Source organism: Pituophis catenifer, unplaced genomic scaffold (assembly GCF_029215685.1).
Source record: "Pituophis catenifer annectens isolate HBS135680 unplaced genomic scaffold, rPitCat1.0.hap2 SCAF_12, whole genome shotgun sequence".
NCBI lineage: Eukaryota > Metazoa > Chordata > Lepidosauria > Squamata > Colubridae > Pituophis > Pituophis catenifer.
In genome coordinates, this window is record NW_027256892.1 from 3,001,237 (window position 1) to 3,025,013 (window position 23,777).

The 23,777-nt window shown below is 38.8% G+C and overlaps 1 protein-coding gene across 1 annotated transcript in view; it reads left to right on the forward strand.

The window, feature by feature from the left end:
• The window catches only part of LOC139323235 (zinc metalloproteinase-disintegrin-like NaMP), a 38,224-nt gene that overhangs the window by 6,636 nt on the left and 7,811 nt on the right, over nucleotides 1–23,777 (forward strand). Inside the window, exons 5-13 of the mRNA XM_070952511.1 lie at nucleotides 1,344–1,420; nucleotides 5,117–5,306; nucleotides 7,926–7,988; nucleotides 11,167–11,238; nucleotides 12,863–13,032; nucleotides 15,905–15,989; nucleotides 17,867–17,997; nucleotides 20,573–20,750; nucleotides 23,606–23,695. Of these exons, the coding sequence (XP_070808612.1) occupies nucleotides 1,344–1,420; nucleotides 5,117–5,306; nucleotides 7,926–7,988; nucleotides 11,167–11,238; nucleotides 12,863–13,032; nucleotides 15,905–15,989; nucleotides 17,867–17,997; nucleotides 20,573–20,750; nucleotides 23,606–23,695 (1,056 nt within the window). The remainder of the gene's footprint in view (nucleotides 1–1,343; nucleotides 1,421–5,116; nucleotides 5,307–7,925; nucleotides 7,989–11,166; nucleotides 11,239–12,862; nucleotides 13,033–15,904; nucleotides 15,990–17,866; nucleotides 17,998–20,572; nucleotides 20,751–23,605; nucleotides 23,696–23,777) is intronic.

Sequence of the window (23,777 nt, forward strand, 5' to 3'; positions counted from 1 at the left end):
TGGTTCTGCTTCCAGAAGATGTTAGTGATCAAAATTCAACCACCAGATGGAGTCTTTCATGTTATAGAGACATCTTTTTTGGTATTGTGTATTTATATTTCTGATGTATGTTTCCGAAAGCTTTCATTATGTGGGCTCAAGAAAATAACAATTAATTGGTATCATTAGTAAATATGGAATTTTTCCTACATTGTTATAAGATTTTAGAACATAGTTTGAGAGTTTATTCGGCAAATCCTGTGGTGCAGCACTAGAGTTGACTTCCAAAAAGAGAAGGTTGGTGAAGAAAAGAGCTTGTTATTTGAACATAACTTTTTTTTAATTTCTTTGTTGAAATTAAATTAGATTCTCCAGAATCTGCTGGATTCACCCCTGCTTCCAACCAAATTGATAAAAAATGCATCCTCTGTCTCCAAAAATTATCTACTCTTGATAAAGATTAATACTCTATTCCAAGGTCATACAAACTGTTCCTAGTTAATGTGTAACAGAAATCTGTTGATTTTGATATCTATATTGGTTCTGCTTCCAGAAGATGTTAATGATCAAAATTCAACCATCAGATGGAGTCTTTCATGTTATATAGGCATCTTTTTTGGTATTCTGTATTTATATTTCTGATGTATGTTTCCGAAAGCTTTCATTGTGTGGGCTCAAGGAAATAACAATTAATTGGTATCATTACTAAATATGGAATTTTTCCTACATCTTTATAAGATTTAAGAACATAGTTTGAGAGTTTATTCGGCAAATCCTGTGGTGCAGCACTAGAGTTGACTTCCAAAAAGAGAAGGTTGGTGGAGAAAAGAGCTTGTTATTTGAACATAACTTTTTTTAAATTTCTTTGTTGATTGTCTGCCCAAAAGTTCTTAGCATTTTACCATCAATGGAACTCCCTCTGCAGTGTGACTTCCTTTAATGGAGACTTGTGATTATCCTATGCTCATTTTGAACCAGTGGTGGGTTGCCCCCAGTTCCTATGGTTCTATAGAACCGGTAGTAAAACCAGCGGGAGGCTCCACCCACAGACCCTGATGTCATCAAAACGCTTCTGCGCATGTGCAGAAGCTTCTGCGCATGTGCAGAAGAGTGCATACATGCGTGAGTGAAGCGTGCACGTGCGCATGGGGCCCCGCTGCGAACTGGTAGTAAAGGTAAGTAGAACCCACCCCTGTTTTGAACAATCAATACTAAGCAGGTTCCCCCTCAAGCGAAACATTCTGGACTAGTTGCCCTGTGAGTCATTTTTTAATTGATGTTGTGGAATACATTGGAACTGCACTTCTGCTCATCAAGTCACACTACAAACAAAGCTTTAACCAGTATCTCTTGCCTCCATGCAGGATCACTGCTATTATCATGGACATATCCAGAATGATGCTGACTCAACTGCAGTCATCAGTGTATGCGACGGCTTGAAGTAAGATAGTGTCTTATCATTTACTTGTTTTATTAAGAGTATAAATATTATTACTTCTCTTGTAGTTGTCGTAGTTAAAACAAAGACAGTTTCTTTCATTCAAATTACTTGGGTTTAATCGAAGACATGTACAGAAATAAGAAAGACTTTGTTTGAAATCAAGAAGAGCTGCTGCCAGCCAGTAGACACAGTAGGGAGCTAAATCAGATCTGTCTAGAGGAGTCTGTATCTTCTTTGTATATAGGAGGTGATGTTACAGGCAAAGAAGATAAGTAGGGTTCAGATTTATTTATTTATTTATTTATTTATTTATTTATTTATTTATTTATTTATTTATTTATTTATTTATTTTATTTTATTTTATTTTATTTTATTTTATTTTATTTTATTTTATTTTAATTTAGTTTGCATACCGCCCTTCTCCCAAAAGGGACTCAGGGCGGTGAACAGCCAAAATTAAAATACATACAACACAAAAGTTAAGATAATTGAAAGAGATTAAATCAATCGGCCTCCCAATTTAAAACCCCAAGTCTATAAAATTTAAAAATCCCATTAAAAACCATTTAGGCTAGATTGTGCATCTTGCCAGAAAGTGTACAGGAAGAGGTAAGCAGACTTTTCAGTTCTATCCAGAAACACTTTCTTGAGCCACTGCACATCTTCTCCAACCATCTAGATGTCTTAGCCATATAAAGATTCCAAAATTTAGAAGAGCTTTATCTTTAATTTTAATATTCAATGCCTTCCCAACAGGCATTACTGAAGGAAAATATATGTATATAAAAAAATCCACTTTGAGCAGACACTGTTTCTATGGGGTAGAGGAATAATTGAAATGATTGAACACAATAGAATTATTATTATTATTATTATTATTATTATTATTATTATTATTATTATTATTATTATTATTATTATTTAATCTTTAGTGAGATTCACAGCCTTTGAGGCTGGTTAATAGCTCAGCAGCTCAAGTCCTAACCAAGGACCTAGGAACTGTTAAGGTATCGTCGGAGGATGTAAGCTGTTCCGAGTAAGGTGGTTTTTTTGTAGAGTCAAAATGTTCAAGTCCAGTAAATTTAGAATTTCTAAATAGCGGGGTAGCCCTTTGGGTATTGTTCCAAGGGCTCCAATTACAATCGGGACAACACACGATTTTTTTTTCACAGTCGCTCAACTTCAATTTGCAAGTCCCGGTACTTTGTGATTTTTTTCTTGCTGCTTATCTTCAATCCGTGCATCACCAGGTATTGCAATGTCAATGAACCATACTTTTTTCTTTTCAACTATTGTTATGTCAGGTGTGTTGTGGACCAAGTGCCTGTCAGTAACACACCTGACATAACAATAGTTGAAAAGAAAAAAAGTATGGTTCATTGACATTGCAATACCTGGTGATGCACAGATTATTATTATTATTATTATTATTATTATTATTATTATTATTATTATTATTTAATTAATTAATTAATTAAATTTTTATACCACCCTTCTCCTGAAGGACTCAGGGCGGTGTACAGCCATATTAAAACAAACATATACCCATAAAATTTAAAAACAATTTAAAATATATTAAACTTTGGCCCTTATATTAAAAAACTACAAACACCCAATTAAAATTCATTTTCTAAGCCAGCCCGGCCTGTTTAAACAAAAGAATAACAATAGAATAACAGGAGGACAGGATAACAGAGTTGGAAGGGACTTTAAGATCTTCTAATCCAACCCCTACTCGAGCAGAGGAGATTGGAAAGCCATCCCAGAGAAATGGGCTGTCCAATCTCCTCTTAAAAGCCTCCCATGATGAAGCACCCACAATTTCCTAGGCAAACTATTCCACTGGTTGATTGGTCTCATTGTCAGGATTTTTTCCCCTTAGTTCTAGGTTGGCTCTCTCTTTGATAACTTCTTGTCTTGCTTTGGAGAATAGGTTGCTCCCTTCTTTTTTGTGACAGTCCCTTAAATATTGCAAGGCTGTTATTATGTCACCCATAAGCCTTCTTTTCATTAGACTAGTTCCTATCACCATTCATCATGTTTCAGCCTCCAGCTCCATGTTATTCTGTACTCATTCCATTACCCTCTTATGCAGATGCTTGCCAGAATTATTATTTATATTCTTTATTAAATATTCTGATTCTTATCTTAGTTGTTGTTGGTTTTTTGGTTTTTTGGGTTTTTTTTGCTTTAATTTATATGCCGCCCTTCTCCAGAGACTCAGGGAGGCTTACAATGCGTTAAGCAATAGCCTTCATACTTTTGTATATTTATACAAAGTCAGCTTATTGCTCCCACAATCTGGATCCTCATTTCACCTACCTTTGAAAGGATGGAAGGCTGAGTCAACCTTGAGCCTGGGAGATTCGAACTTGCAGTAATTGCAGGCAGCTGAATGTTAATAACAGGCTTTTAGTCTGTTGAGCTATCCAGGCTCCTCATCCAGGCTCCTTATTGTAGGAAAGACTGAATCCATGTCAAAGCATTTACCTAAGAGATCCCTGACTTCACTTTATGCCATAATAGATCTTTGAAAGGATGGAAGACTGAGTCAACCTTGAGCCTGGTGAGATTTGAACTTGCAGTAATTGCAAGCAGCAGTTGTTAATCACAGTGCTTTAGTCCACTGTACTACAGGCTCGTTATTATCAAATCAATCTGATTTTATTTCCTTGACTACAGCCAAATATTTTTCTATGGTTTCTACATCAGAATATTTCCTCTAACTCTTTTTGGATAATTTAGAACAATTATATTTTTTTTCTTTTTTTATCCTAAAAGTGTGATTTTTGTGCTTTATATGTTGGTCTGTGACTGAATAAAGAATGATTGAGTGAGTGAGTGTACAACAGTGTATATATGGGTGAAATACTTTGTATATAAGAGCGTATATATGGGTGAAACACTTTATATCCTATTTCGCCCTTATGAGAATAAAGTTTTCCACAAAAACTTAATCTTTCAGAGAGTGTATTCCTACATTTCCATAGCTTTCTCTATTTTTTGTAAACCCTAGGAAATATACAGCATTGGATTCCATACCAAGTTATCACCATACAAATATTGTATAGACATTCCATGGTTGTATTGAAAATGTGCAATCTCTTATATTTTTCTGATCGTAGCTGTATCTTTGAGAAGCAAAGGAAGGAAAGAAAATAATAAAAAAAAAAATCAGTGAGTTTTAAGGAGGGATTCAAAGCCACAGGCGATGTTGACTTGATTATTTAAAAATTGGTTATCCATCGAGGGGACCAAGGTGCTCACCCAGCTTAGTGGTTTCCTTGTAGGAATTTCACTATCCAGCTAGGTGATATCTTCAGTGCAATCCTTGGTAGTACAAGGGTTTAAGGCACCCTGTTATTAAGCTGGTTATTAAGACCAGCTGCCTGCAATTACTGCAGGGTTCGAATCTCGCCAAGGCTCAAGGTTGACTCAGCCTTCCATCCTTTCTAAGGTAGGTGAAATGAGGACCCAGTTTGTGGGGGCAATAAGCTGACTTTGTATAAATATACAAAAAGGATGAAGGCTATTGCTGAGCACATTGTAAGCCGCCCTGAGTCTCCGGAGAAGGGCGGCATATAAATCAAATTAAAAAAAATAAAAAAAAATAAAAAAAATCCATCCCTGAACTACAAATATGATTTTCCACTTCTGATCACCCTTTTCAAAAAGAGTCTACAATTGTTTTTGCAGTGGGTATTTCAAGAATAAGGGTGAGATGTACATTATCGAACCCTTGAAGCCTTCTGACAATGAAGCACATGCCGTCTTCAAATATGAAAGTCTGGAAAAAGAGGATGAGACCCCTAAATCCTGTGGAGCAATCCACTCTTCTGGGAAATCAGATGAGCCTATCGAAAAAATATCCGTTACTCCAGAAGAAGTAAGTCTCATATTAAACCCTCAGGTACCTAACATGGTTTGAGAACATGGATACATTTACAGTTCCTAAATGGCAAAATAAAAGAAAAATTATCTGGGACTGCTTAGAAAAAAAAAATCATAAAAGTGGAACCCCCCCATTTCTAAAACTCTATTTCAGCCATTCTGTACAAGAAAATATGGAAGCTTGTTGAACAGAAAATACATATTCCAGATTTATATTGTTTTCTATGGTCACACAAAGTTAATTTGGACACTTGGATGAAAATGGTTTCAACTGAATCCCCAAATCATGTCAACTTTCTGAATTAGTTTAGAAAATTTAATCAAATGATCAAATTTGATTGATCTGGATAAGAATAACTAGAAGCCTGGATAGCTCTGCAGACAAGGCACTGTAATTTAATACCAGCTGTCTGCAATTAAAGTAAGTTCGAATCTTGCCAGGCTCAAGGTTGACTCAGCCTTTCATCCTTTCTAAGGTAGGTAAATTGAGGAGCCAGTTTGTGGGGGCAATAAGCTGACTTTGTATAAATATACAAAAGTATGAAGGCTATTGCTTAACGCATTGTAAGCCACCCTGAGTCTCCGGAGAAGGGTGGCATATGAATCAAATTTTTTTTAAAAAAAATTGGATGTCTCTTATGCATGCATAGGGGACAGGGGATAGGGGAAGAAACTGTTTTAAAATATTAAATCAAAGTGTTTTGAGATGTCTAATAAGACCTAATAAAAATAACCTTGACTCAATTTTCCAATTTGATTTGAATCACTAAATTGGATTGAAGTAATAATTGGATTAAAAGAGGCAAATTGAGTCTGATCACAGATGACCCTCAAATTTCCAATGTTTTCCTCTATTATTTATTTATTTATTTATTTATTTATTTATTTATTTATTTATTTATTTATTTATTTATTGAATTTCTATACCGCCCTTCTCCCGAAGGACTCAGGGCAGTGAACAGAATAAGATTTCATATACATATAATTTTTTTTTTTAACAGTAAATAATAAATTGAGTCAACTTGGTGTATCTGCTAAGACCTTGGTATAGAATTTAGGTGTTTATGCTAGCCCTGCTTGTTGAAACAGAAAGGTCTTCAGGGCACGTCGGAAAGTACGAAGATCTGGGATTATTCGTATTCCAGGGGGTATTCTATTCCAAAGAGTAGGTGCCCCCACAGAGAAGGGAGGCAGAACAATTTGAAAACAAAACATTACATCCAAAATAATAGTTCTGTTAGATCGGCGCTGGAAAGAAACGCGACTCAGCGGCTGTCCGTTCAGTACTCTTTATTAGCTCATAGTAAAACAGACTGCCGGCAGTGGCTCTCGAGCCTCCTTATATTCTGCTCGGGCCAGCCAGCCGGCCAATGACAGTTGTTCAAACTTCCCGCCGGTGGAAGTAACCAATCCCCCAGTGGATGTCCTTATAAGGACATAACAAGTTCCTTCCTTCCTTTTGGTAGCAGAAGTTGAAACTGACGGAAACATATCCAGAAGTTCAAAAGCTCAGCTTCTTCTGTTAAAATGTAATAGACTTGAACAAGTTGTTGTTATATTGCAATAATGATTATGAAGTCCGCTGCTTGAATTTTGGCTTCAGTGCTCCTGGAAATTGGAGATTCTTTATCCTCAGCAAGTTATGGTTTTATATTTAGTGTGTTTAGGTGGTCCATTATTTTATAGTCACTTTCACCCTTTGAATGGTCTAGTCTCAATTTCAGGTCATGGTCACTTGATTCAAACTGAATCTTGTGTAGCAGAGCCTTGATAGTACAGTGGTTTAGTGCACCCTGTTATTAACACAGCTGCCTGCAATTTCTGCTGGTTCGAATCTCTCCAAGGCTCAAGGTTGACTCAGCCTTCCATCCTTTCTAAGGTAGGTGAAATGAGGACCCAGTTTGTGGGGGCAATAAGCTGACTTTGTATAAAATATACAAAAGAATGAAGGCTATTGCTTAATGCATTGTAAGCCGCCCTGAGTCTCCGGAGAAGGGCGGCATATAAATCAAATTTAAAAAAAAAATTAAGAAAGTACCGTGTTTTACGGAAAATAAGACCCTGTCTTATATTTTTTTGAACCCTGAAATAAGTACTTGGCCTTATTGCCATGTGCTCAAAAGCCTGATTGGGTTTATTATCTTATCTTATGTCTTATTTTGGGGGAAACAGGGTAGCTGTCAGAGAGCAAGAAGAGAACTGGGCAATCTTGGGCTCAATTTAGGAGCTCTCTGACCTTGCGTATGGTAGTTCCATATGCTGAAAAAACACAAATGTTTTTCCAGCATACGGAAAAAGAATAATAGGAAGAAGCAATTAATACATGCTCAGACATTCTCTAGGTGTTAAAGTTTTAACAAGCTCTCTCTCTATAAATGTCTTCTTCAAAATTGCTTAACACATTATAAGCCGCCCTGAGTCTCCGGAGAAGGGCGGCATATAAATCGAATAAATAAATAAATAAATAAATAAATAAAAACCAATATTTCTGAAACTTCAAGGACTTTGACCAGCAAGTATAATAAGCAATTTTCTAATTATCTGATGACCCATATGCCTGCTGGCTGCAGGGAGCAACACATCTAAGCACTCTTCGGTTTATTGTTCTGTTTAGAAAAAAGGATTCTTGGAGACTGAAAAACATATTGAGCTTGTCGTAGTTGCAGACAATTTAATTGTAAGTATCTTGGATATCATTCTATTTTCTTTCTGCGTTGAGCACAAAATTTTGTTTCTGTCTTTTTTAATATGGGCATTTTTGAAGGCATTACCAAACATAACATTCTAATTGGATTGCACCTTAAAATGTGTTTTAAAATATACTGTGATATTTTTTTTTTTTGGTTATTGGTCTCAACCAATATTTACAAAGTGAAGACACATTTGAAATTTAACTATACTCTAATTTGCACATTAGTTCTTCCCGAACTCCATCTAAATTTTAATTAAACTTTCTCCAGAAATGCAAAGGTCAGCAAGTTGAATACAGAGAACATAAATGAAATAGAAAAAAAGAGTGAAAGTGAGCTATCATATATCTCTTCTACTTGAGCAATCTAGCATTCTAAAATCCAGAACAAAATTCATGAGGAATTAATCTGTGGATGGGCATATCTGGATTCTTTGCTTCCCCCCCCCCTTTTTTTTTCTTATTTATTTCAAAATAAATCTTCAAAATAATTCTAATTGTGTTGAGAAAATATTATACAATGTTAATGGTCATGCTATCACTGAAATTAAATATATATCTCCTACACCACTTGTTCAAATAGAAGTGGACCTTTGGCTAATAGACAAATAAGAGCCATATTTAACTTAGCCAACCAATTTGCAGCAATGCAGCATTTGCACTAAAATAACTATTTGGTATCTCTAAATACGTGCACATTTTTTGGAGCAAAATAAAAGTATCTTCATGACCACAAAGGAAGACCATGGACTTCTAGATGCCAGTTTGAGCTTCCCCTTTTAGTATTATTAGTATTATTTCAAAAGGGAACATCTTATGCAAACTCTTTTCAGGGAAATTGGTTTCAGGCTGATGTCATTTAAATTCAGGTTCTTCCTTCTCAGCATTGTGACTAGTGATATTCTGTTTCCCTATAAAGTTATTTATTGCAAAAATGTATGCTCCTTATTCTGCTATAAAACAACAAGCCCTGTGAAAATATAAAATGAAACTGTGTGAATTCAGTGATTTTCTATCAAAACACAGAATTTGTAAATATTGAAATGCTCCTTTATAAATGTTAATTCATGTTATGAATTCAGCTTAACGGTGCTCCTTCTTCCGAATACTGCTTAGTTAGTGCTATGATTTCAAAACAATTTCACATTTTTTTTCTTTGCACTAGTTGGAGAAAGTTGACAGAAAAGATAACTTACAAAAGCATTGTTTCCTTGGGAAATATTACATGGGAATGACTTTGGGAGCCACAGACTAGACAATGGTCAGATAAGAGGTAGCTGAGCCTCTAGAAAGAATGGGGGGGGGGGTGGGGATGAAAAAATATGAGTCCTAGTTTCTAGGACCGTAAAGTTTGGGGAGGGGGGGAGGGAAGAGAGATGTCCTTTAACCTTTCAGGATTCTGTTAATATAATGTCTGGCTATGTCTGACTATGGGTGCAGTTCTCATCTCTATTTATTTTGCTGAGGGATCCAGTGTTGTCTGAAGACAATTTCCATGGCCATGTGGCCAGTATGGCTAAATGACAAATGCACACAGAATGCTGTTATTGTCAGGTTTCGATGTCGTCTCAAATAAAATAAATTGCATTTCCAAACAGTCTTTCATTTTATTAAGCACGACAACCTGTTCCCGATTGTGGCGTAGCCAACTCTGACTTCCTGACCCCAAACCTTCCCTCTTCCTCCTCGAACCGGGCTCGTAGTAGTTGTAAGAACCCATCTGCGTCTTGCAGTTGGGGGGCCCTGTTCTCGTAGAGGGCTGCTGACCACCTCCTTGCTTCTCCCTCCAACCCTTCTGAAATGGCACTCACTAGGGCTCTGGGAAATGGGTAGAGGTGTTCATAGCGCTCGATGTAGATCTCAGCTGTGTTGAGGAATTGGACTAGCTGGTCTGGATCGCCATCGAACTTCCCTCTGAAACGGGGTGGGTCCTCCCTCACTGCCCTCTCCTCCCAGTGCGGGGCTCCATAAGCCTGGCCTCGGTGCCGCTGGCCCTCTTCCCAAATCACTCTCACCATACCTACTACTTCAGCTCCCAGTAATGTCCCCCCTCCCATCTCATCTCCTAGGGGATATTATCTTCAGGGAAAATAAGTAGGTGAGAAGTCAAGCGTCCTCTTGCCAGCTGCCCCCTCTTCTCCTTCTTTTGTCAGCACTAGAGTAAATGCAGGTTGAAATGCTGACAGTTATATTCCCACCAAAGTGGTACCTATTAATCATATTTAATCTGTGGGTGCTCCTACCCTCTGGAATGAGTTACCCACCGAGCTCCGGACGGCGCCTGCTCTCCACTCCTTCCGTCGAGGCCTAAAGACTTGGCTATGTCAACAAATGGGCTGAGTTCTGATTCTGGGGTTTTATTATTCATTATTTTGATTTTAATTGGTTTTAATTAGATTCTTCTTTTATCATTGTATGCTTTTAGCTTGTGTTCGCCGCTCTGAGTCCCTTGGGAGAAGGGCGGCATATAAATATGTGTTAAAGAAAAATAAAATAAAAAAAATAAATATTTGCATGCTTAGGAACTGCTAGTTGGGCAGGACCTGGAGCAAGAACGGGAGCTCAACCCATTGCTCAGCAGTAGGGTCTCAAACCTGGTCCATCAGCTCTCCAACTAACAAACCAACACAGCCATAGCACCGCTTCTGTTAATGTAAACTTACAGTAACTACCCAGAGCTGGCATTGTTGGGTGTGTTTCTTGTCCAGACTACTTTGCAAGAATTCCCCTCTGAAATTATTTTATCCCAGATTTTGTGGGTTTCTTTGAAACATTCCTCAACTATTTGTTTACTGAAGTTGACAACATAAGATGTGTAGTGAAGAATGCTTATTTTACACTTCTCTAAACATGGAAATACGGCATCCAATTTAGGAAAGCATTTCAATAGGCTGACCAAAATTTTCTCTAACCAGGAAGAGGCCTCTTGTGTGGTGCTGAAAAAGTAATAATGTTAATATATTAACAGTACAAATATAGGTTAAAAATCAGCAGAAAAGAATTCATTGGACTGCTTTATATAGAATTATCATTTTTGTCCTATTCAGCAAAATCAATGATTTTTAAGAATCTTCCTCTCCCTAACCTGTTCTTTTTCTTTCTCCTTCAACCCCCCCATCCTAAAATTATGGTCTCCACTTAACTTTTTCTTTTGTCTTTTCTGTAGTACAGGAAGTACAGCCGCAACATCACTAGTATAAGGATGAGAATATCTGAAATTCTCAACTATGTAAATTTGGTAAGGAGACATGGCAAACGTTATTTCACTTTTTGAATTTAAACCTCTCCCTGCCCCGACTTAGATTTTCACGGTATTCATGGAACAAACTTAATCCAGTAAAGAGATTTAGGAGATGGACTTCCATAAGAATTTAACTTTTCCGGATTTGAGTGCAGCAAAGTTGAGTCATTTGGCCCAGAAAACAGTTTAGTTCAGTAACTAGATTATTCCAGAAAATGGTTTAGTTCATTAACTAGGTTAATAAGCCTCTTATGTGAATACAGCCATTGCGTTGGGAGGATGCAAGTCCAAAAGTGTTGTAGGAATTTAATCAGTGTATTCTGTAGCTGGATTCTTCCTGGGCTATGGTTAATCTTCTGAACTTGAAAATTAGAAAGAGAAAGAGAGAATAAGTTTATTACAAACTCAGCTGATTATGAACATGATCCCTGAGAAGAAAGCAGGAGAGAAGAACTCAGATGGAGTTGCATTGTGACACTTAGAAGATCCACTCATACTGGACTACTTCTGTCCTATTAGCTTTGCTGACTATCTTCTATGTTAATGATCAGTTAGAATCAGGGAGACAATGGGAACATTAGTGGGTGAAATCTCCCTTTAGTCCTCCTCCCCTTCTGTTCTTGATTAAAGAGCACGATCACCTGGATTTTCATTACCATTTTATTTATTTCTTCTGCTTAATAAATTATTAGTGTGCCTCAAATGTGGATTTTTCGGTGCTGTCTGACCTTGGTGGTTTCCTTGCAGACAAGAAAAAAATAAATAAAAAAGAAAGAAGGACTAGGGGAGACATGATAGCAGTGTTCCAATATCTTCCGTCGTGCGCTTAAGACTTTTTTATTTCATCAAGCTGGCCTGGCCTAAATCTTCTCCCCTTTTTTAAATGTAAATTTTAATTTGTTTTTAAATTATGGGGTATTTTAAATTCAGCCAAATTATTTAATTCATTTTTATTCTATTTTAAATTTTTTGTATTTATCTGTTTCATCTTCTGGCTGTTCACCGCCCTGAGTCCTTCGGGAGTAGGGCGGTATAGAAATTTAAATAAATAAATAAAATAATAAAATAAATCTCAGGGGCTCCCACAAAGAAGAGGGAGTCAAGCTATTCTTCAAAGCCCCTGAGGGCAGGACAAGAAGCAATGGGTGGAAACTAATGAAAGAGAGAAGCAACTTAGAACTAAGGAGAAATTTCCTGACAGTTAGAACAATTAATCAGTGGAACAACTTGCCTCCAGAAGTTGTGAATGCCCCAACACTGGACGTTTTAAAGAAAATGTTGGATAACCATTTGTCTGAAGTGGGGTAGGGTTTCCTGCCTAGGCAGGGGGTTGGATTGGAAGACCTCCAAGGTCCCTTCCAATTCTGTTATTCTATTCTATTCTGTTCTGTTCTGTTTCATTACCTGAAACGAATATCTGCAAGCAAACCAGCAAACTCAGAGAGCACTAAGAACTCCATAGCTCAATTATGAGATACAGAGATTCTCTTTTATTGATTCCCAAATTGATCCCAGTTCACCTGTCCTTAGAAGCCAATGTCAGTTGTCTTTTAGTCCTGAAATGTTTATCAACATTTATTTGTGTTTTGAGTTTCTGATTGATGCCTTGTCCACTCCACAGTATTACAACGCTGTGAATCTTTATGTAACATGGATTGGTTTAGAAGTTTGGTCTGACGAAGATAAGATTGTGATCAATGGATCATCAGAGCCCACTGTGAGATCCTTTGCAGCATGGAGATATTCAGATCTACTGAAGCGCAAAAGGAATGATAATGCTCAGTTACTCACGTATGTCTCATTGTGGGGAGAGGGAGGGGGTGGCCAGAGTGGAAGATTATGAGAATGCTGATGTTTGCTCTGTGTTGCATGTTGTAAACAAGGTGCGAACTCTGTTTCTGGGTGAAAGCAAACCATTTTTTCTTATCATAGAACTAGTTTTTAGAAAACACCGAATGACGCTCATTCCATTTCACCTGGTTTTGAAATTGAAACTCAAATGACTATCCTGACATAAATTTCCTAATTTTCCTCTTCTGTCAATTAAACATTCTCTTTTGTGTGACAACTTTAAAGTGGGTCTGGATGTTAGAAAATATAGGAAGCTTCCAGAGGCTTCTGATCGGGCATTTCTGCTTTTACAAATTTTACTTTTTGGCAAATTTAGAATGAAGTCCTTAGAAATTAGAACAAACCAGACTTTGACAGTTTCCTATCTTTAATATATACCAGTAAAAATGATTTGCAGATTCCCTGTTTATAGAAGCATCATTTTCTCCAAAATGTCTCAGAATGAAATTTGGAATGATGTCCTAAGAAGTTAGAACAAAGCAGGTTTATTATTTATTTATTTATTTATTTATTTATTTATTTATTTATTTATTTATTTATTAATCAAATTTCTATACCGCCCTACTCCTGAAGGACTCAGGGCGGTGAACAGGCAAGATAAAATACAGATAATACAAATATTTAAAAAATCTCTTAAAATTATTAAATATTTTGGCCGAAACACAGATTAAAACACCCAATTTATAAAATCACACGAGTTAAAAATTTAAAAGAGGAGAGTTAGGCCAGGCCTGCCTGCTGAAATAAAAAAGTTTTGAGAACACGACAAAACGTGCGCAGGTCCGGGATCCTCCGTTTCTCTGGGGGGAGCTCGTTCCAGATGGTAGGTGACCCCACAGAGAAGGCTCTTCCCCTGGGGGCCGCCAGTCAACACTGTTTGGCCGACAGCACCCTGAGAAGCCCCTCTCTATGGGAGCGTACTGGTCGGTGAGAGGCTATTGGTAGCAGAAGGCGGTCTCATAAATACCCCGGTCCAATGCCATGGAGCGCTCTAAAGGTGGTAACCAAAACCTTGAAGCGCACCTGGAAGACCACCGGGAGCCAGTGCAGCTTGCACAGGAGGGGGGTCACATGGGAGCGTCACATGGGAAGGTTCTGACAGCTTCCCATGTTTAATAATGTGTAGAAATGAAGGTATCTGGGTTCCAAGTAATATCCAAGATATATCCAAGTCAATTGATATTCAAAAAGAATTATGCATGTAATTCATATGAATTTTTCAAATAAATTGGTAGACATATCTACTTATTTACTTCTAAGTTGTAAAAACAGGTGGAACAAATATCAAACAGAATTCATTTTACCCCATATCTCATGGTATTCTCTCATTAGTTTGTTCATATGCTTTGGCTGCACTCACACAAGCAATTGGCTTCCATTCTGTACCAGCTAAATGAATGTTTCCATTATACAAACAGATAAACCAAGAATAAAGAAAATTAATACAATATCTATTCTTGGATAATACCTGTGCTTAGCAGGTTGTGTGAATCCATATTCTAAATCTTAATGTGACTAGTTTATAGAGGCAGTGTGAGCTCAGCCTATATGTTATATTTATTTTATATATTTATTTATTTATTAAATTTTTATACCGCCCCCTCTCCCGAAGGACTCGGGGCGGTGAACAGCCAAAATTAAAAACACACAATACAAATATTAAAATACATTAAAACGAAATTAAATTTATCGTTGGCTTCCCCAATTTAAAACCCCTTACCCATAAAATCCCCCAATTAAAAGATTTTTAACCCAGCCCGGCTTGCTGAAATAAAAAAGTCTTCAGGGCCCGGCGGAAGGTACGGAGATCCGGGATCAGTCGTATCCCTGGGGGTAGCTCATTCCAGAGGGCGGGTGCCCCCACAGAGAAGGCTCTTCCCCGGGGGATCGCCAGCCGACATTGCCTGACAGACGGCACCCTGAGGGGGGCCCTCTCTGTGGGAGCGTGTTGGCCGGTGGGAAGTTATCGGAGGCAGAAGGTGGTCTCGTAAATAACCGGGCCCTAAGCCATGGAGCGCTTTGAAGATGAGAACCAATACCTTGAAGCGCACCCGGAAGACCACTGGAAGCCAATGCAGCTCGCGCAGGAGAGGTGTCACATATAATGTATGAATGTGAAATTGGCAAGTTAATTGGCTTATATCTATAATATATTGGACAAATAACAATTGTGAGTAATCTTACAGGCTCTGTGCATAACAATTGCATGAAATATATTAGAGCTAGATGCAGGGGTGGGTTCTACTTACCTTTACTACCGGTTTGCAATGGGGCCACGTGTGCGTGCTTCTGCACATGCGCAGAAACATCCTGATGACATCGGGGCCAGTGGGCGGAGCCTCCCACCGGTTTTACTACCGGTTCTATAGAACCGGTCCGAACAGGGGGCAACTCACCACTGGCTAAATGGAGGGCAGATCAAAGTGAAAGAGAGACTGTAAAAAATACAGAATATCCATTTTTTTTCCCCACAGCTATTAATTTGACTTGTCACTCAACCAGCATTTCCAATCTAAACTAGTCTTCAATAATACCGCAGCTAAATTGATAGAAGAAACTTAACTATTAAAGACACTTGAATCTGGGTTTTTTGCAGCACAAGGAATGTAAATAAATTTAATGCGCTGGATTCACATAACATGCTAATCACTCCCCACCCAAGCTTAATGTGCAGTGAAAATGCATCCTAAAAATCCATCCCTGAGGACAGATGTTTGCAAAAGGCATAGGGGGTTATGTATGCCCCAATGCTATAGACTGTGCTTCCATCTTCTATAAATTGTATTCCCCCTCCCTACCTGCTTTCTTACAGGGGTATTCACTTCGATAAAGGAGTCTTAGGAGTAGCTTTCATAGGTGGCATGTGCGATTCTTTCTATTCTGCAGGAGTTATTCAGGTGGGTAGAAAGGACAAGTGTTACCTGTTTGTAGTCAATGAAAACTTATATCACTCATAACTTTATTACAAATAAAAACTCTTCTAATTTTTGATCCACATCATTTTCATCCATATTTATTTATGAATTTGACATCTCCAGGTCTTTCCTCAACTGATGGCGTTTTGCCACAATGCACTATGGACATGTCACAGAACAAGCTTTTTGTATGCTTTGACTTATGTAGCAGAAGATCAAAATATATTATAATTATTTGGATCAGGAGAAGTCAAAGAAAAACTGCCACAATCGGCAAATGAGCAGGTCAAATTATGATGCAATACTTGCAAACAAGGTTTCTGAACAATATTCTTAGTAACCTTGATGATAAACATGAATCATCCATCTTTAATTCCCAAAAAATTACGATCAAGATTTATATGGCTGAATTAATATACAGTGAGAAAATGAGAGAATACTAAATCTGCTTTTTTTAAAAAAAAAACTTTAATATTTAAAGAGTCTGTAAAAAAACCATATTAGTCAAGAAAATGCTAAAGATATTTACTGAGAAACAGTAAACGTAGCTTTGTTCACTTAGAATAGAATGGAGTCACACGGAGGTTATAAAGTTTTGTTCCTTAACAAGCAGAGTTAGGGTCCTGACAATATGGGGTAACCCTAAGCCTGCTTGCTTAGGAAACTCATTTTTATTCAGAAGGACCAACTCACTCGTAAATCCAGTGGTGAAATGTAAAATTTGTTACTACCGGTTCTGTGGGCGTGGCTTGGTAGGGGGTACTGTGACTGGATGGGCGTGGCCAACTTTTTTCTTTTTACTTTTAAAAGCATTTTTTTCTACAACCTCTTCAGAGGTTGTAAAAAAAATGCTTTAAAAAGGGTCTGACGATCCCAGCTGAGTTGCCTGATATTTTTTATTTTTAAAAGCATTTTTTCTGCAACCTCCTCGGCTGAAGAGGTTGTAGAAAAAAATGCTTTTAAAAGCCTCTGACGATCCCAGCTGAGCTGTGTGATCATCAGAGCCTTTTTTTTTTTTTTTTTTACTTTTAAAAGCATTTTTTCGGCCGAAGAACCTCTGATGATCGTGCAGCTCAGCTGGGCATGGGGGTGGGGGGTGGGGTCGCAGGGATTTTTGCTACCAGTTCTCCAAACCACCCGCCGCTATCGCTACCGGATCGAGCGATCCGGTCTAAACCGGGAGCATTTCACCCCTGCATAAATCTATTAAGCATTTCAACCTTCAATATTCTGAAAATGCTAGCTAGCTTGTAGCAAAAGCCACTGAGTAGGTTTTGGATTGAAGTTGCCTGTAAGTTCAGTAACTAAATAAATAGACAGATAGATGCAGAGGTTTTGATCTTCAGGACTTTAAAGTTTTCTTCCGGATGCAAGTATTTGTGCATGTTCTGGAGTCATGGTGCACATATGCACTCAGAAGAGCTGAAAGAATGGTACACACAGTCCTCGTTTTACATCTGCTCACTTAATGACTGTTCAAAGAGCTATGGACCCTGCCCCCCTCTCGAAAAAAAAAAGGATCTTACCCCTTCAACTCCCTTTGAGGCTAATTTTTATTTACATTTCATTTTTTTAACCCAGAAAAAAAATAGGAAGACACTTTATTATTGCAGTATTCCAAAGAGACAATTGTGGAGGAAACCTCCATCTCTAAGCTACTAAAAGAAGCCACCAAACTTTGAAGAAACAACTGCTTTCTGCAAGAAACCTATTCTCAGCCCTGTAAATTATTTCTTTTTCAACTCTGATTTTTTTTATTAGAAAGTCCCTGAGCAAAGATTTCAGCTCAGTGCTAATAACTGGGTTTGCTTCTGGTTTCCTGGTGGATTAACTGTAGACAAAAATGTTCTTTTTTTCAGGATAACAACAACATGGCAGTTTTAATTGCAGCTGTAATGACCCATGAATTGGGTCATAATCTTGGCATGAATCATGATACAGATTCCTGTACTTGCAACACAGGACCATGTATTATGAAGACCTCAATAAAGTAAGGATTCAGAAAAAACCCCCCCCCACTTTTAATGCCTTTCAAATCATGTTATATTTAAATGATTGCAATTAAACATTAAATTAAGTATGCTGAGAGCTTAAAAAACGAAATGGTCAGAATTACAGAACAGTGGGGTCTGGTCAAACGTGTGTAAATTGATGGTGTGTGATTAAAATGTGTCGTATTTAAAAAGGTAGAACATCTCTCAACAGTTGAATAGCCATCATTCAGTAGCTTCCTCCAAAACACAGTAGTTTAAAGAAATGGCATAGGAAGCATAACCCAAGAAACCAAATTTTAATAACTGTGATGGATGTTGTTATTAGGCTTTATTTTTTCAAGAAACAAAAGAGAAATGGGAAGGAGAAGGAGAAGGAGAAGGAGAAGGAGAAGGAAAGAAAGGAGAAGAAGAAGAGGGAGGAAGAAGGAAGAAAGATGGAGGGGAGAAGGAGGAAGGGGGGAGAGGAGGGGAGGGAAAAGGGAAAGAAGAAGGAGAACGGGGAAAGGAAGGAATGGGATCTTCTCAGAAATTGTCTATTACCAAAATTCCTGTAACCTTTTGGGTAAGATTTTTCCATAGTCTCAGGGCACATGCTTACCTGTTGACAATTTTCTGCTTTCTTCTGCCAAAGCCCCTAGAACTTCATTGCCTTGTATTTTATTCACTGGCAATGAGATGGGAAGTATTTTTTTTTTAAAATTTGATTTATATGCTGCCCTTCTCCGGAGACTCAGGGCGGCTTACAGTGTGTTAAGCAATAGCCTTCATACTTTTGTATATTTTATACTTTTTTTATATACTTTTTAAAGTCAGCTTATTGCCCCCACAAACTGGGTCCTCAATTTACCTACCTTAGAAAGGATGGAAGGCTGAGTCAACCTTGAGCCTGGGGAGATTCGAACTTACTTTAATTGCAGACAGCTGGTGTTAAATTGATAGAGCCTTGATAGTACAGTGGTTTAGTGCACCCTGTTATTAACACAGCTGCCTGCAATTTACTGCTGGTTCGAATCTCTCCAAGGCTCAAGGTTGACTCAGCCTTCCATCCTTTCTAAGGTAGGTGAAATGAGGACCCAGTTTGTGAGGGCAATAAGCTGACTTTGTATAAAATATACAAAAGGATGAAGGCTATTGCTTAGCGCGTTGTAAGCCGCCCTGAGTCTCCGGAGAAGGGCGGCATATAAATCAAATTTAAAAAATAATAATAATAATAATAATAATAATAAATTACAGTGCTTAGTCTGCAGAGCTATCCAGGCTCTTTATTGAGTATTTATTGCTCTTTATTTAGTATTGAGAATGTTGTTGAACCTCTTTTGCATTATGCTCACTTTTTAATACTTCAGAACCACTACTTGGTATTTCAGACAGATGCCCTGGTTTAGGCAATAATTTTGCTTAATAATGGGTCTGGTGCATCTTTGCCCTTAAAAAACGACCATGTTGTCTATTTAATGGCCAAAAGCAGCTGGTCGTTGGCTTCTTGCTTTTACCCTCTAACTTGAGGGCCAATGATTATATTCCTAATGAGTTGTAATAGCATTAGGAAAGTGGATTTCTGATACTGTATTTGTATCTCTTTCAGTATAGTCTTTCAGAACCCAGTGGCAAGTGGCTGATATTAGAAAAGAAGTCCAATAAGTATCTGTTCTGCCCCAGCTATGGATCCCAAAGAATGAGGCACACACAAACTCCGAACAAAACTCAGTTTACTTCGAAACACAGTCTTTTGCAAATGCAGGTTGTTAATAAAACATTCTTCACAACCTGGCAGGAATTCCACAGATAAGATAGAGTCTTACTAGAGTTGGCAGAAAGCCCAGAAGCCAGGTGTTAAGTATGGGCACAACAGAAGGACTGGACACAACGTGTGAATGAACTCTTTATTTAGCTCCGTAACTGCAATGCCAACTCAGCCGCGGCAGCCCCTTTTATAGCCTGGAGCTGTCCACGGCTTCAGCCACTGACGCTTGCTTAACTTTCCCGCTCCCGAGTCTCGTCTATTGATTGGTCCGTTTGAACCAGTCACTCAATACTCAACACCAGGTTTGCAGAGAAAATTCAAATTCAATGATCAGCGAACGAATGAACACACGTTGTTTCCTGCAGATTTTTATAAGCTGTGCGCAAACTTAAATAAGCTAAGGGAGTGGCCAATTAGCCCCAAGCCTTACTCTCGAGGAGACCTCCTCCTGAGTAACCTCTCCTGCATTTTGGCAGCTCTGCATGCTTGTGCATTGAGAAGAGGCTCCTCCACTTCATCCTCTTCACTTAAAGGAGCCTCTGGAGGTTCTGAAGGCCCTGGCTGAATCCCTGCCTCTGGCACCACATCTTCTTCAGCCTCCTCGCTGTCTGACTCAAGCACTGGCTGCACAGGCTGCTGGCGCAACACCACACCAGCCTCCTCGTTGTCGGGATCAGCAACAATCCACACAGGTCGCTGGTGGGCCACAACAGTATCTTACCTCTCTCTTTCCCTTAAAACAGTTATCATAAAAAGTGCAACACCTCCCAAAAAAGAGAAAAAATCCCTTTAATTACATTATTGCCATCTCTTCTTCATCTTTACAGTTTTAGCCCTCCTCTTGAGTTCAGCTCTTGCAGTTTCTCGGATTATCAGAAGTATGTCATGACTGAACGTGCACAATGCATTTTCAATGACCCCTTGACCACAGATATTATTCCAACTGCAGTTTGTGGAAATGGTTTTGTGGAAGAGGGAGAAGAATGCGACTGTGGCCCTCCAGAGGTAATGTTTTTGTTTTTCAATCAACAAGGGTGATTCCATGAATTGTCTCAGAAATGGGAATCCTTGCAAAAGTGGTATGAGCCATCCAAGAGGTTGGCTTCTGAATGGGATAGGTTTGTGTCCTTTATGTATATGCATGTATGGGTTGGTTTCTTGGATTTGAGAAATCAGTTTTAAAGAACTGATATCTCACTTACATTTTTTTTTTATTTTTATATGCCACCCTTCTCCGGAGACTCAGGGCGGCTTACAATTTATTTATTTATTATTTATTATTCGAATTTCTATACTGCCCTTCTCCTTTCGGACTCAGGGCGGTGAACAGCCAAAATAAAAACATTTATACATAAAGTACAACTAAAAATAGATTTAAAATAATTAAATTTAGCCCATAGTTTAAAATTTGTCAATTTAAAATCCATATCAAAATTTAAAACCAACCATAAAATCATAAAATCAAGAGAGACCAGCTAACTGAAAGAGATGAGTTTTTAGGGCCCGACGAAAAGTCCGGAGGTCGGAGATCACTCGTATCTCTGGGGGTAGATTGTTCCAAAGGGTAGGTGCCACCACAGAGAAGGCTCTCCTCCTGGGGGTCGCCAGCCGGCATTGTCTGGCCAACGGCACCCTGAGGAGGCCCTCTCTGTGGGAGCGAACTGGCCGGTGGGAGGCTATTGGTGGCAGAAGGCGGTCCCGTAAGTACCCTGGCCCTAAGCCATGGAGCGCTTTAAAGGTGATCACCAACACCTTGAACACCTTAACAATGCGTTAAGCAATAGCCTTCATACTTTTGTATATTTTATACAAAGTCAGTTTATTGCCCCCACAAACCGGGTCCTCATTTTACCCACCTTAGAAAGGATGGAAGGCTGAGTCGACTTTGAGCCTGGTGAGAATTGAACTCGCAGTAATTGCAGGCAGCTGGATGTTAAATGCTGCCTTAGTAGGATGCATTAGCCTCCTACGCCACGCAGGCTAGTGGCATTTTGGGAAGACAATGCATTTTTTAAAAATGAGTGTTTTACCACACTAAGAATATCCTTCCCTACTGAAAACCCCTACGTTGTTGACATTCCCATATTATGAATGAAGGTAAATATATGTGTCCTAGGATAATGTTGCAGGAACCAATCTGGGTTTGTCAGAAGGAACAGAGATTGAGTCTTCCAAGCTTTCAGATTTGTGCTGGAGCCCAGCCTCAGGGAACTTCTCTCTCACCAGAATATCTACCATCATTGGCCCTGGTGACTGAATCTTATTGGATCTTGCAACTTGGCCATGTTGCCTATCTCACAGTTTCCTTGAGCAACTTTCTCTTAGAACTTATGATCTTCAACTTCTGTTCTGCTTTCTAATAGTAATTTTTCACACGAACAGTGATTTATTCTCCTTAGGTCAATACACATGTTATGATCCTTGAGAATGTGGTTGAGAGACAAAAAAGGAGAAGGAACAGGCTACTTAATTGTCAGATAAAAGGTAGCTCAGCCTGCAGAAGCAATGGGATATGACAAACATCTCAAGAGGAATGCCCATCTTTCCATAAAGATAAGGGGAGAAATGCCCTTTCAGGCATGAAATATTAAGGTTATCATAACCTTAGAATAAAGGTAGTGTTAAATATTCATGTTTGGTGCTTCTTCTCTGGCCTACCTCAAAGGCTGGCATCCTGAGTAGAAAATAGCTCAGAACAAGCAAGAGTTTTGGACTGCAGGTTATGTGAACTTCAGAATTAGGATATGAGGATATATTTTTTGTTTGTTTCTTTTCACATAGGAAATATGTGATAAATCTGTTTCATGCAAAAATGCCATCATCCTTTTGCAATAACATAGGACACAGGATAACGGAAAGGATCTTGGAGGTCATATAGTCCAACATCCTGCTCGAGCTGAAGAGATCATACCATTTCAGAAAAATGGCTGTCCAGTCTCTTCTTGAAAGCCTCCAGTGATGAGGTATCCATCACTGATGGATGGGGCATCATCCAGTGATGGATCCAATGATCCAGTGATGAATCAGTGATGGATCATTGATGGAGGGGGCATGGGGCACAGGGATGGGCAACCAACAAACACTCAGGCTACTATTAGTCACTTTCATCTTCCAACATGATCCCATAAGAGGGAACACATAACAGAAATATCCTTTTCCTTGACTGTTCTGTCCCCGTCTCACACACGCACACCAGCAGTCGATCAAGAGTTAAAATAAACCAGCAGACAAGAATTTCCTTTGATAACAGAATTGGCAGCAACCCAGTGGCTGCCTGCCAACAGTTTTTTACTTACAAAGGGAGGTTTATCTCCTCCGACCGAAAACATCGAAGTCCACAAAAGCCAAAGAATAGTCAAGTCCAGTCCAAAAAATCAGTCCAAGCAGAGCATATAACAAAGTTCTAGAAATGCAGAATGACTTGCTAGCTTTCAGTTTTGTCCATTACAAAGCCTGAATGGTCATCACAACCCCTTTTATCCCCTGTGGTCCAGTGACTCAGCTTAATTTCTGGCACGCCTCCTTCTCTGCTGCGCGTGCTTGTCTTTCCAACGCTGTCGGGGATCCAGCCAAGACTTATCTCCGTCATTGTCTAACTGCGGCTGCTCGGAAATGCCTGGCTCCTGGTCTATCTCTTCTCCTTCAGAAGACACCTGAGGCATTGCCAGAGAGGAGGGTCCTGGAGAGGGAGGCCTTGCCAACTCCTCTCCTTCACTTTCGGAGTCTTCTTCCTCCGATAAGACGGGCTCGGGGGTCGGAGTCATAACATTGACAGTTTCCCCTCTTCAAAAGAGACCAATTAAAAGAGATCAGGAAGGAAAGCCTATGATGTCACTTGATATATTTTTTTTGGTTTTCAGACATGTAAAAATGAGTGCTGCGAAGCTGCATTTTGTATATTGAAACCTGAGGCAAAGTGTGCAAAGGGGGCATGTTGTGCAGAATGCCAGGTAAGGCTTGCTTATTTTTAACACTAGGAGAGATTTTACCCTACGCCTTAATAGTAATATGAAAATGTGATGTCTTTTGGTA